At 35.5% G+C, this 15151-nt stretch overlaps 1 protein-coding gene across 1 annotated transcript in view; it reads right to left on the bottom strand.

The window, feature by feature from the left end:
• Positions 1-15151, bottom strand: part of LOC141445323 (uncharacterized) — a 48949-nt gene that overhangs the window by 29660 nt on the left and 4138 nt on the right. Inside the window, exons 3-6 of the mRNA XM_074111122.1 lie at positions 14130-14318; positions 12179-12442; positions 11810-11985; positions 3037-3219 (exon numbers count right to left, since the gene is read on the bottom strand). Of these exons, the coding sequence (XP_073967223.1) occupies positions 3037-3219; positions 11810-11985; positions 12179-12442; positions 14130-14318 (812 nt within the window). The remainder of the gene's footprint in view (positions 1-3036; positions 3220-11809; positions 11986-12178; positions 12443-14129; positions 14319-15151) is intronic.

Raw genomic sequence — 15151 nt, 5'->3', positions numbered from 1 at the left:
AGGTAAATATTACTCGTGTGTGTTAGCGTGATAAGTCCTGTGCGGGGTATTTTGACTATGAGTGAAAATCACGAAAGTTTAAAACGTTGGATTGACGAATATTATTAAGTAAATTAATTTTCATCAGTTCGGCCCATCACTCCGTCAGTCCGTGAAGGTTACAAGATAATTCTCTCGTCATTCTGACCATAGAATGATGGTCTAAACTGACGCCAGACAGAACCGTACCGATGTCTAAACTAAAGTCACTAAGTTATTGACCGAAACATACGAAAATGATCTAAAACGTTTTGTTTATTATGCCATTATGCGCTATTACAATATCAATATTTTCTTTATTTATTTAAAAACAAACCGTCTCTTATAGCTATGTGTATAACATTTTTTTTTTATGAAACCTAGACCTAGTATAATGAGTTGGTAAAAAAAGTGTATCCAAGTGTGTAAAAGGAGATTACGGACGCGGATGCAAAGCCAAAGATAAACGCACTGTGAAGGTTACCGATTAGATACCGGCCATTATCCTAACAGTTAATCCTATTATTTATGCACTTATGTTAATTTGAATATGTCGAATTACTTTGTTGACGACAAAGATGCGTTCTTTGTTCCCGATTACAATAGGCAATTGATGATCATTGACATTTTTAATCGACTAAAAAAAGCAGGAGGTTATCAATTCGGTTGATTTTCAGAACTTCGTCATTTATGAATAGATTTGAATTTTTTGTTGATCCGATAAGTGGATACTGGGCACTGGGGTAATCGAGGGAACCCTTCACATTATTGTAGGCACAGCTACAACTGTGATACCTACCTACACAAATCACTATTTAGGTATATCTTGTAGTATGCTAGTATATCCTGTGCATTTGCTCTTGGCAATCGTCTCAAAGTCAAAGTCAAAGTCAAAATATCTTTATTCAATTTAGGCTATAACAAGCACTTATGAATGTCAAAAAAAATCTACCTCTACACGTCTTTTAATAGAGGATACTACAAATACCGTAACTGGGTCCATATTGACTCCCATAAAATTCTAATTCCTCTTTTTTATTTTACTACTGATTTGTGTTCATAATAATCAATCACTCTTCATAATTTTTTTCCTCTTATTTTTTGTTCATACATCTTTAATTACTTACTAAAAATATCGGAACTCATAACAGACAGTGTTCATATTTTTTTACTCATGATGTCATTACTAAGAACATGTCTCAACTCATAATGTTGTTTTTCAGAAAATTTTCCGTCATAACAGACAAATATCATAATTGTCTTATTAATAAATTAATAATGGCATTATTAAGTATAATATTGTTTTTCATAACGGTAACTACCTATTCAAAATAAGATTTACTTACATCGTTAATACGGTATTTGACAACTCCTGATTTTGCCATATCTTAATATTATTATGAAAATATAGATAAACAGATAGCGAAGACAAAATTTAAATCGGTTGAAAATTGGATTTATAGTGATTTTTTGAAAAATCTATATACCTGTCTCTTTCTCAAACGCTTTTCTCTATGCAGCAAGTAGTGCGGTAATGGCGTGTGACGTCACATGCCAGTATGTCTTTCTCTGTCTAATCTTGAATTTCAAACCTTTATAACTTTGTTATTTGTAAAGGTAGCTTAAAAATTGATTTTCTATTCGATAACAGGCATTGTGTAGTTTTAATTTATAAAACATATACAAAATAGTCAAATACCGTATTATTTCTATTATAAGAAACTTGATTTTTTTGCCATTTTTTTGCTAATGTCTAATAAAAATAATAATTGTAATTTGTAATTGTATAGATAATTGTACGGAACCCTTCGTGCGCGAGTCCGACTTGCACTTGGCCTGTTTTTTTTCTTTATTTAGGAGTTGGTTTAACTTTTTGATTAAAAAATGGCAAAGTACTAATTGGTTTACTAAACATAGTGTTAAAAATCTTGTATTAACTTGGATAAACATTGAAATTCGAAAGTAAAAACAATGTTTTGTATGGATAAAAGTCTTCTTGTGACATCACAATTCAACTTCCACACAAAACTTTTTTTTCGAATTAAAATATTTTTCCACTTGTATCGTATTTAACCAGTAGCCTTAATGTGGGTTAAATTATATGGTACAAGATTTTTTTAACACTTGTATTGTACCTAACGCTTACTAAACAGCTCTTGGCCTAACACGGAAATCCTGCGATAAGTCACTGTGCAAAACAAATAATATTTGTTTACAAACACAACGTTATTGTGAATCATACGCTTTAGTTACTTAAACAAGGAGGGTTTATTCCACAGAAGTGCGAAATTCGCGCTTTACCATGTTTTCAAACTCTATTTTCGCAGTAACTTTACGTTTATGCAAAAAAAAAATTGTAACAAAAAATTGACCCGAGTACAAAAAACCATGAAAATAATATTCTACCAGTCTGAAGTCGGTCGGTGCCTCAGCACGAGCCAGCAGGAGTGAACCTATAGTCATCTACCTCACCTACGCACTTTATATTGGGCTTCAATCACTCCTGCTGGCTCGTGCTGAAGCACTGACTTACTAAAGAGAGAATTCTTGCCTGGAACTCTTTTTATGCTTAAAGCCACCCATTGCTTGCCGTCTGCATTTTGTTAATGGACTATATTACTCTGAACTACAGAAGAAATTTTCACAAGAAATATAGGAAGTTAAATTTAAGAAACGAAAAATTTTAATCCCCATACAAAATTGTGAGAAGTTTCCGAAAGTTTCCTATATGAAAAAATCCGCAATTTTGAAAAAAATCCTTTGGCAATCACTACTCTGTACCCTTAGTGTAAGTTTTCAGTTACAAAATACGTCTCGATCGCGTTCGCGTTAAAATCTCAATTTGTATAGAAACACGAACATCGCAAACGTTCCGCTAGAGGCGCTGTTCGTGTTTCCATACAAATTGATATTGTAACGCGAACGCGATCGAGACGTATTTTGTTACCGAAAACTTACACTAAGGGTACTGAACTGTTTATGTGCCGTACAATTAAGAGTTACTCTATTGTAACTAACCTTCTATCCTTCTGGTATTCCTCCGCGATCTCCTTTTTGGCGTCCATGGTGAGCTTGTAATAAATCTGCGCGACGGCCTTCGACCGGTCGTGGGCGGAATACACGAAGCCGTGCAGCTGCTGCAGCATATTTAGACTGATCTTCCACAAGGAGCGGCTCATCTTGGGCGTGCATGCCACGAATCTGGAAGGGACAGAAGGTTCTAGAACGCTCTGGAATTTTCCTTAATGGAAACGGAGTGAGCCGCTAACTCGCGCGGGTGCACAGCTTGGGTGGGCGCGGCCTGATTCATGTCATTTAGCTACTCAGCTGCGCTCATTTTAAATTATTGACATTTATTGATGTGATTTCAAACTCTATGTATTTTTCGTTTACCTTTACTTGCCCGAATTTCATTTGCCCGAATTTCACTTGCCATACCAACGTTTGCCATAAAATATATAGAACCGTGCTGTTTTCAGGATTTTTTTTACATGTCATCATATAGAATGCAGTAGGTTAGTTTAGGTTTGTTTAATATCAACTCTGAAGAAATTACTATTTCATAAATAAATTACTTTACGGCAAATGAAAATTCAAGAAAACGATACATTCGGGCATATGAAATTCGGCCAAACGATAGAGAACCATGTTTTTTATGTTATATATTATTTTACTTAAGTAGGTAACCGTAGTTGCCAAGAGCACATGAGTCGCTAATAGAACAGCGCTGCGTAAGGCGGGTCTCTGCTGCCAATTTTATGAATGTAAGGTTGGTGAAGCACAGAGGTGCGACACACATCATAAGCGATGCTGTGCCTTACCGATGTGTGGAGCTAGCTTTACATGCGGTTGGCTTTGGCATGATGTGTCAGAAACCTATTGAAACAGCACGCCGCGCCAAGCCGTACACGTGCGTGCACCCGTGCGAGTTAGCGGAGGCCCTTAAGGCGGACGGGTAAAGGCACGATTCTGTGAAATACTAGCTGTCAGTTATATTTTCTAGGGGGCGTAGATCACGATTAAATTATCATTAATGAGCTTCCGACAATTTGATGCGATGCAATTAACCGTATAACCGTACATCATCATAAAGAACTGTAGTAGGTATCTTAATTTTCGTTGAGGTGGCGTAAGTATAGTACGTTAAGACAGTTTCAAATAGTGAATGAGGTAAAATATTGTACGTGTTGATATAATTGTTTTCTTCTATGTCATACACAAAAGCAAAACAAGAATTGAACCTATGATTTATATTTTAAGTAGGTAGGTATCAAATATATTATCAGTAGTAATGAAAAAACAACGACCTCTGAAGGACGTCAGAGTCAGAGCAATAAACAAAAAGATAATCGGACGATACGGCTAACAGTATCAGTTGTATAGTTTCCTTGTTTAAATTACAGTCAAGAAACTAAGTTTTCATGATATTTTCAAAGTAAATAATATCTTTGACAATATAAACGTTCTATAAAAACAATTGTCGAAATTGTAAAATGAGTTGAGTGTACAATGTTTCGAGTTACCACAACAAGGCTCCAGATTTTAATTTAGGTACAGTAAGATATCAAAACACGGACTATGCATATTTTCATTAAAAAGAAAGCAGACAATTGGCGCCTGCAAAAAACACAAAAAACGGACAAAACAACACGACATCCTATCCACCAACATAAAAAAAACGTCTTGGGCCGCATTTCCACCAGAGATGTGCGAGGTTGTGTTGCGAGGTAACTTTGGGGGCGGCAGACGTGAACTTGCCTTCGAAATCAAAAAGCTTAATGGTTACTTGACCTGAAATGTATATTTCAGAACTAAATTATTGTTATTATTATTTTAAAATTTATGACGGTGGAAGCATTCTACACTTCCACTGAACGTAAATATAGTTAGTGTTTAGTATTGTAACTAAGGGACCCCATACATCCCTATATTTTTATTATTATTATTTTTTGTATTTTTTTTCTTTAATTGTATAATATAGTTTTTAAATATTTTATTTGTAATTATATTATTATGAAAAAATGACTTTCTGCCAAGTTTCTTGCGGCGCATTCTTCTTGGCAATGATGGTCTTTCCGAAAGCACTGGTAGTTAAAAAATGACGTGTAAAAGTGCCCATTGCGGCCTATTTACTGAATAAATTATTTTAATTTGAACTTGAATTTGAGGAATGAGTTTTTTATCAACCAATAGCAACGCTTCATTAACCTATCCTAGACGTTACGTTTCCCTGACGTTTTCCTGGGCGGTATTGCACGTCATCGTATACATACAGTAACTGGTTACGTGATGAATAACCAAATCACTGGTTTCACGTCAGGCGACAAGTGGTGATTTTTGTAACGAGCTATTTTTGTGGTAATGCGATTTTCAACTCAACGTTACAGACGTCACGAGTACCACAGAGTAAAAATTATAACTTTAACTTTATACAACGTCAAAAAACGATTCTTAGATTATGTATGAAATTATTGATATTACACCGAAAAACGATGCTTGTGATAAATAACGTCATAGCTCAATAGCTTGTAACAAATTACGTTAAATACTAGTTTCATTTCTAATTCAGTTACAGTGACTGTCACAGAAAGCGTCACTGCAGGCAGTGAAACAAACGGGTTACCAAAAATCACTGGTTTTAGTAACCAGTGACATGATTCTTGTCACCAGTTTAGTTTCGTTTCGCTCAAATCACGTAACGACCCACACCTACTATCCTCACACAGCACAGCTCTAGTGGAAACAGCTGAGCGGAGCGAGAATAGGTTAATGAAGCATTTCTATTGTTTCATGAAAAACACTCTCAACGTTTCTTGCGGCGCATTCTTCTTGGCAATGATGGTCTTTCCGAAAGCGCTGGTAGTTTAAAAAATGGCGTGTAAAAGTGCCCATTGCGGCCTGTTTACTGAATAAATGATTTGAAATATTGAAATTTCAAACGCATCCACGCACATCTCTGGTGGAGCAGCATCAAAAAGCTCAGCTTGGCACGGACACGGAAAACATAGTAATAGATAAGTATATACGTTTGGTTCATAAGTGCCTTGGTGACGTTGAGCAAAGCACGCTGGGACGCATTCACGAGATCTAAGTTTTCGTGAACGAGCTTGCGACCATTCATGCACGTTATTATGCCGCTGAAAATAATTTAACCAATGGTGTTAGGACGCTAACAGATTTGTTTAATAAAATAATAAATTTGTTTGATATAGGCTGGTGTACGTATATAGACAGAGATAGATTTATAAGGATAAAAAACTATTTAAACATGTTTTTGAGTATCGGAGGAAATTTAAAGAAAATTGAACAATTATTACCATTGTTGAATTTATAGGTACGACCGTGGGTGGGTACGACACTTAAAACTTCATAACACAACCTTTTATGTTTGTAACAGTAGATAACAATTTCAATTTACAAGCATCTATGAAAATATTTTTTACGTTTGACGTTAAACGGCCATCGGGTCAAATAAAAAAAGTATATTTTGATTTCTAAAAATCAAACAACGATATCTACCAATAACAAGGACGCGACGTCATAAAAAAATTAAGTTTACTAACATTAAACATTAACATATAACATTTTGTTAAATAATAAGTAATATAAATATCGGACGTGCGCATGCGTCAAATCCTTGACCCATTTGTCGTGTGATATTTCAACTTAGATAGGGAAGACATTGTTTTAAGCTGGGAAATGATTAAATAGGAAATATTTAACTCAATTCCTAATCAGTAAGTCGTCAGAGGAACGTTGCAATGAGATAAATTGATCATAAATAACCTTTAAACGAGCAATTCTTGTTAGGGTTCCGGAGCCAAAATAGCAAAAACGTAACCCTTATAGTTTCGTCATGCCTGCCTGTCTGTCTGTCTGTCTGTCCGTCCGTCCGCGGCTTTGCTCAGGGATTATCAATGCTAGAAAGCTGTAATTTTGCACGGATATATATGTGAACTATGCCGACAAAATGGTACAATAAAAAAATATATAAATAAATTTTCTTTAGTGTACCTCCCATAGACGTAAAGTGGGGGTGATTTTTTTTCTCATCCAACCCTTATAGTGTGGGGTATCGTTGAATAGGTATTTTAAAACCATTAGGGGTTTGCTAAGACGATTTTCGATTCAGCGATTTGTTTGCGAAATACTCAACTTTAAAGTGCAAATTTTCATTAAAATCGAGCCTCTCCTCCCCCTCTAAAATCTAAACCACGGGGTGGAAAAATATGAAAAAATTCAGGATGGTAGTAAGTATATCAAACTTTCAAGGAAAACTATAACGGCTAAGTTTGCTTGAGAATTATTAGTAGTTTAAGGGTAAATAGCAGCCTAAGGTATAAAATATACCTAAACTATGGAAGATTCCGTATAAAATACGAAATTCTTAGAAAAATATTACTTATTTTATGGCTACGGAACCCTATTTTGGGCGTGTCCGACAAGCTCTTGGCCGGTTTTATATTATAGACCAAAGTAGATAAGAAAAGTAACCACTTAAGTAAGACAAAGTTTTATAGCTGTACCATGCTACGACGCAAAAAATATATCAGTGCTTAGGCCACTCACAGTGTCCCTTTTGATCGAATAAACAATAAATATTATTATAATGTTTCATATAGAGCTTATGCAAATCCAATTATCGTATCAAAACGTTCCGGCGCCACGAGTCAATATTTTTCTGAGTCTACATCGATACCTCCACCAGTTGATATACTAATTATATATTTGGAGAAAAACTGGGTCGTTGCGATTAAAGAAACATTCTGATAAATTTAATAGGTATACCTAGTGCCATCCACGAAGACGCGTGATTTTGTCAAAATTAGCCATTAATGACAATACAATACAAAGACTCTTTATTGTACACCAAACATAGTAAGCGATACAGAAAACAGATACACAGAGAAAAAATTACAAGGTGAGCAATAGGCGGCCTTATCGCTTAAGAGCGATCTCTTCCAGGCAACCTTTTTAATGACATTGTAATTGTAATAAGAACCACGGCACGCGTCATCGTGAATGACTCTACCTATTAAATTATATATCACCTTTTGTTAAACGCCAGTGTACCTCCAAAATGAAACAAATTTTATCTACATTAATGGATAATGCGATTTAGATTCCACTATTACGAATGAACACTGCATAGCTCAATTAAAATGCCTTAAACCCCACGAATATCTACAACTACTCCACCAACTACTACTCCAGTACAGTCACATCTACGCTTTGCACAATGCACATAAACCAAGCGGCATATTAAATTTTGCTCCATTTTACGTGTCCTTATTTTTAGACAGTGGTCTAAAATAAGGACCTGCAAAATGGAAACAAAATGGAATAAGCCGACCAAGCTACTTAAAATACCACCTTTGACGAAGACTGATCGGTACATTGCGGCACAGGCCATGGAGCCCATCACTAACCTAGTCATAGTGTTGTTGTGCCGGATACACTTCTTCCTAAGCACGAACATATTACCGGCAACATTGTATTGCACGGAGTGCTTCTCTACTGTATCACCGACATAGCTAAAAAGCGTGAATGTGGAATGTTAGACAGAAGACTAGAACAGACTAAACTTAGTACTGGGCAGGTACAAGACAAGCATTTCTAAAATGTTTCAACTTTACGAATATTTCTACAAGTTATATATGTACCTATATTGAAAACGTAATTTAAAGTTGCAGGACTAAGCAGTTTACTGATTTGGGGCCATTTCGCGATATGTTAATTTTAATTTACTTGTGTTTCTGTCTACGTTGCCAAAAATAAAATGTTCTGTCTTTAATTAATTAAAATAACATTTATATACCTCGTTTGAGAAATAAGAGAGAACAAAATAACAATTAAACGTCATAAATATGAATATGAAATTGAATTATTGCACAGTTGATAACATCTTTCTTAATAACAAAACCGTGACCCGATTCTAAACAACATTGAGTTTCAGCAAAAATAACTTTTTAACTTAAGATTGGTTTTTTGGAATCTTTTTGTATTTATTTTATTTCAATTCCAAATTTCTTGTTAGTTTTACGGTCATACCGTAAAACCCATATCGATATAACTTTATATACTATCGATATAACTTTTTCACTGTCGAAACTAGCATAGATTCCTCATTGATTGCACTTATCGATAAAAAAATTACGGGTAATTAGCTTTTTCTGCGACTCCGTCTACAAAGAATTCGTTTATCCTCCTAACACCCAGTCTTTTATAAAGGACTTATTGTAATTTGAACATCAAATTCTATCATAAATAACATAAAGTTTGATGTTCATAAATCCAAAATTTGACTTTGGCGTTAGGAGGATAAGCTATCCCGCGGGAACTACGCAGTGTTCCGGGATAAAAAACTATCCTATGTCCCAGGGTCTCACTGAAATTATCTCCATACCAAATTCTATGTAAATCCGTCCTGCGGTTCAAAGCTCGTTTAACACAGCGTTTATCGCATAAAACAAGCGTCAAGAGTTAACAGATGGACAGAGTTGTTATCGCATTTATATTATTAAGGATTTTATTGGTGATAAATAATTTGTTAGCATTACGAAATATGTTAGTGCAAGTATTAGTAAGTAGCTATTAGGGCAGAAACCGATTGGTAAGTACTGGTAAGTATGCTTGATGTATTAACACGTGAAGTGAGAGCTAAATCGAATGCACAATTAAAAGTAAAAGGTCTCCCTATGACTTTAAAGATAATATTTTAGAGAATCTAGCGTTTGTCACTGGCTCGACACCGGGAAGCGCATTTATTCCAGGGCAGATTGTAACAGATCTAGACTTAGATTGCATCTTCTTCATATTAATGTATTGCAATTAGTTTAGTGAAATCGTTAACAGCCAAAAATCTGTTTAAAAGGCATACATAATGAAAAAAACCCGTGTCGAATTTCATGTCTGTAATCCTTGCGGTTGTTATTAGAGGCGCTAAGGTTAAGAAAGTTTAGTCGTTAAGTTTGTTATTTTTCTTAATTTCCTGCGTAATTTTCTTATTTTTTTTTTAAAAGAACCTACGAAACAATATAAAACTTAAAGAAGATAGATTAATTCAGTAAAGTCGTTGTTTTGGCGTGGGTAATCAAGAGAAATAGGGATTCATTGTTTTTTATATCATTCAGCATTTATAATTCGAGTAGTCAGCGAACGTCCAACAGAAACGTCAAAATTTAATAACCTAATCAATCGACACTTTCACTACTTTCAAATACCTATACAACATTTATTTATAGTAGGTGCACTATACTAAGAAAGCTGTCATGCAATTAAATGTTGTACTCAGAAATGGCAATTAACTAAAAAGCCCTAAATATGAATTCATCTGATCGACCTGCCTAACCAGACTTAGATCATGTATTTATCTAAATGCGTATTAATAATTAAACGCAGTTACCGTATTAAAGATATTGTTGCCTCTGTTCTGTTGAATAATATTATTCAAGAAGCGATTGACGATTTAACATCCGATCGTTATAACGCAAATAAGTGGATCATTAAGACCACTTTGTTGTCAACTAAGCAATATTTATCGGAACACAATATTTGTACTCGTACTAATTTAAATGCTGACAATTTGTATGCACTTATAACAAGATAAGTGTAACAGTGTAACGGAATAGCAATTGAATTTAACTCTGAACTTAACAGGCAAAAGTAATAATAATCTAGTGGTCAGATGCCAGCAAAAGATAAAGGTTATCAAGCTAGCGCATACTGTATTACTATTTTTTAATTCTTAATCGAGAAGTTGAACAGCCCGCGGAGATGATTATTTTGACTCATACCTAGTTGTATTGTACATTATTTGGGCCACTTCTACGCCGCAATCGATGTTTTACAAATACTTTTAAATAACCTTTTGGACAGTTAACTTTTACTAGAATACCGATTTTTTTAAATGACAATTCTGTATTTCATTTGAGCCATCAATGAAAACAATTTTATTATGATAGTGACCTGGCCCTCAAATGTATGCAGTAATAGTTGATTATTAACCGACTTAAAAAACGTTCTACGTTCCAGTTTGTATTTCTTTTCATGTTTGTTCATCATTTATTCGAAAGAGTAGGTACTCTTCTGAGGTGGTCCCATTCTCACCAAGTCATGATCTGATGATGGGATCCTAGGGAAATCGAGGGAAAACCTCAAATTTTATAGGCACACCTATGGCGATTTTGGCATTTTTAGCATTAAGATAAGCATTTACCAACTTTTCGAATTTTTTAAAACAATTATATCGCGTGGATATTTCGAAACATCGGGATAAAAGACTCAAATATACGCGAAATATAAGAGATTGCAAGAACTGCTCTTGATATTATTTAGCGATATGACCGCCTGTTGTTGTTTACCTCTACTTTAGTCTTTTAATATGTTGTGTTCTATAATGTATTGATATAATATGAATATTGGAAGTCGACAAATGAGAAGTCCCTAGGACAGCTCAAAAGTGCCACGAGAATTCCGGCCTCTGTACATAATAAATGAATGGCGCCTCTGTATTCTTGCGCTGCGTACATAATTTACGAAATTACTATTGACTACGAACCTCTGACCACCACTTTAGAAAGACTGATCAATAAAATGAGGGTATAAAGGACTTATGTTCTTAGTAGCCCCAATTAAAAAACAATGTCCTTTATAAAGAACAAAATTCGATTCCTGGGATAAGTACGCCTTTGTACATATTATCATCTTGTTATTTATTAATTTCATGTGTTTTTATGTACAATAAAGAGTTTACACTACAATACAAAAATTAAAAAAGTAATAAACTTACTTGGTGAGTGTGGCATACATTATGTCGATGGGCACTCTGTATGGCAATGCCAGTATGGTGAGATACCGGACCGCACGCTGTCTCATCACCCAGTTGACGATGCCGTGGTTCGCTGAATCTATCGCGTTTTGGAATATAGTCATGACGGTGTCGGGCAAATCGTCTACCAAAGCGTGCTGAAATCAAATTTTGAATGTTAAAATAGTGTAAAATTAAAAACACTTGAAGCTCACTTCAGCTTTAGTAATAATTTGCTGGCAACCTAGAAACTCTTGCGCTAGCACAAAGGTATCCTTTTATTCAAACTGAACGTGCTAAATTTAGGCCACACTTTTAGAACCGCCAAAATCGTATCAAGTCAAGTCATACCTGTCTGTGTGTCTTGCATTCTTCACAATCCAGGTCATAGTCGTACACTGTGTCGCTCAACACCTCTTGCAGTTGGAACGTGGACTGCACCGCGAGGCATCGAGTGCAGGAGATCATGTTGTTTCTGTGCAAAAATCTGAGGGCATCGTCGAAGCCCTGCTTGCACATGTTGCTGAGAACCTCCGGCTTCGGAGGGAAGAGAATTCTGCCTAAACGGGTGATGTTCTGTTTCGATAGCTCTATACTTGTGTTGGCAACGTTTACCTGTAGGAAAAAGCGCATAAGAGTTTCAGTTAAATCTAACATGATAAAAGATATATATCTAATATATTTCTATTTGGAGGTATCAAAACTTGTTGAATTTCGTTGCTTTACATAAAACGTTATTTTTATTATATGCAGATTCAAAATTATCTAATTTTTGTTTTAAATTCGAAACAAATATTGAATTAAAAATCTTTTGACACATATTGAGTTTTTTTTTGTTCCATAAACTGCGTCAGGGAAACGCGTCAACTCATAATTATATGTAGAACGGCACGCGTAAACTTTTTTATTATTGCTACAATGTTGCGTGATAAGGTTACACAAGAACGGTGCAGTAGTAAACAAATAACGTCCTTGATTCATTAATAGTGTTGTTGAAACCACGTACTAATCAACAGCATGTGAGCCTTAGTTTGAAGTTGCCTAAGAAAAATATAACATACCTACATATTCTTTTTTATTACAATACCTATAGTTAAGTAAATGCTTCGTCAGTATAGTCATGTTAAGAACTATTACCGTCTCAACGCTGGGCACTGGGAACTGGGAACTTCACACACACCATTGAATTCCTTCGTAAGTATGTGCTAGATTCCAAGTTTTCCTTCACCGTAAAGCTCATGGTAAATTTCATATGTAATTTTGAACATGAATTTAGAAAAACTCAGAGGTGCGAGTCCAGATTTGAGCCCACGATCCTCGGCTTGAGAGGCCATATGTAAAACCATTAGGCCACTGGCTTTTAAAAAAACGTTCACATATTGACTATTAAAAAACAGAGTTATTTTATAAGAAAACTAGCGGACCCGGCAGACGTTGTCCTGCAGGGAAAAGCAGCACTACATTACATACGATAACACACCGACAGCAGCGCCATCTAACGGGTCCAATTGTGTTTTCAAACTATCCAGGAAGCTATTAAAATATACACACAAAATTTCATCTGAATCGGTCCAGCTGTTTAGGAGGAGTTAGGTGATAAACACACGTACAGAAGAATTGTATATAATAATAATATAATAAATACACGAATCAAACTATTTTTTTTTCATTTTGTCCTTTACAAAGGACACACTACTTTTTCTAGACATTCATAAGTGTTTGTCTACCCCCTACAGCCCAAATCATTTTTTTTGTTTTATGAACATGAAACTTTATATCACTTATGAGAGACTTCAATGTTACATTACAATAAGTCCTGTTTATATGACACTGGGCCGTAAGAGGATACCCTAAACTGAATAAAAATATCTTGACTGACTTCTTTCGTGGGGACCTGTCGAACAGCGGCAAATCGATAGTCAAGATTGGTTTTTTGGAATCTTTTTCTATTTTTTATTTCAATTCCAAAAATTTTTACTTTTACGGTCATCCCGTAAAACCTAAATTGAAAATACAAACTGAAATATAGATGCACAGAAAAACCAGAAAAATAAGACCACCACTGATGGTCCACTGATGAGGATGACCATCAGTGGTGTAGCGGTATAGCACGCGGTACGGAATACCGAGGACCTGGGTTCGATTCCCAGTGATGGCCTTATTTTTCTGGTTTTTCTGTGCATCTATATTTCAGTTTGTATTTTCAAATCGATAGTCTTTTCAAACGTCCACATTGTCGGAATCATCGATAGTATCGCTGGAGCTATACTTTCAATAATTGAATTGAATTCGTGGGACTTACGTGAAACAGCTGTGAGCTCAGATCCCTCGGGCAGATGTCGCTCTCGCCGCAAAACGGGCTGACGGTTACCGTGTTCTCATTCAGGATCGGCAAATTGTCGCTGAAGCCCCCGTCCATGTAGCGGATGCCATGGAACCTGGGCGGCAGCATCCCTGAGAATACTGGCACGAAACATGACGCCAACAATGCCTGAAACAAATTCATAACGTCAGGACGGCCGTTTTGGGTGAATATTCGAGCGCTTTGGCCGGTCGGTTAAATGTCATTACCAGGTGTCGGACAAAAAGTGCGGATGACGTAAAAATGACGTAATCGTGCACACAAGATGATGTTTTTATTTAAACTTCCGTGTGACATGTAGTAACAAAGTAACAAAATAATCGTAAATAAATCAATGGAATTCAGTGAATAAAATAAATTTCATATCGTTTAATAAAGAGGTTGATAAATGATAAGTGACAATTGTTTATGAAAATCAAAAATACTATTTGAAATCACCTATAAGTGGTTTGACGTCATCGGCACTTTTTGTCCGACCCCTGGTCATTACCATACCACGTTTATTAGCACCACGGAAGGAAGATTTAGAATAGGTGTTGTCTTTAGTTTTCATAAAAATTTAACCATGAGCATTATATCTTTTAAATTTAATGATACTTGCCGAAATGGTAATGACAAAAAAACCCGCAAAAACGCTGAACGTGCTTATTACCTTTATCTGTGTTATCCTTACTTCACTAATTGTGTTCCTATTTTTAATTAAAAAAATACGTACTTTACCCATACTTACGAGTACAATACATAATACGGCAGACTTATCAGAAAGCTTGATTGCGCATGTGCATAATGATAGTGGAGGCGCAGGTTTTTGGGAGAAAGTGAGCTGTTCAATGCAAGACTCGCTCACTGTGAGAGTTAAGAGTTAACGTCACATAATAACGAGTACCTTATCTATCTCCTTTGAGCTGCGGTTGCCAATTTTGGCGACGAATTAACTTTACCACTTTAGTGTTAAATTGCCA

Source organism: Choristoneura fumiferana, chromosome 2 (genome assembly GCF_025370935.1).
Source record: "Choristoneura fumiferana chromosome 2, NRCan_CFum_1, whole genome shotgun sequence".
NCBI lineage: Eukaryota > Metazoa > Arthropoda > Insecta > Lepidoptera > Tortricidae > Choristoneura > Choristoneura fumiferana.
This window is presented reverse-complemented; position numbering and strand designations above follow the sequence as displayed.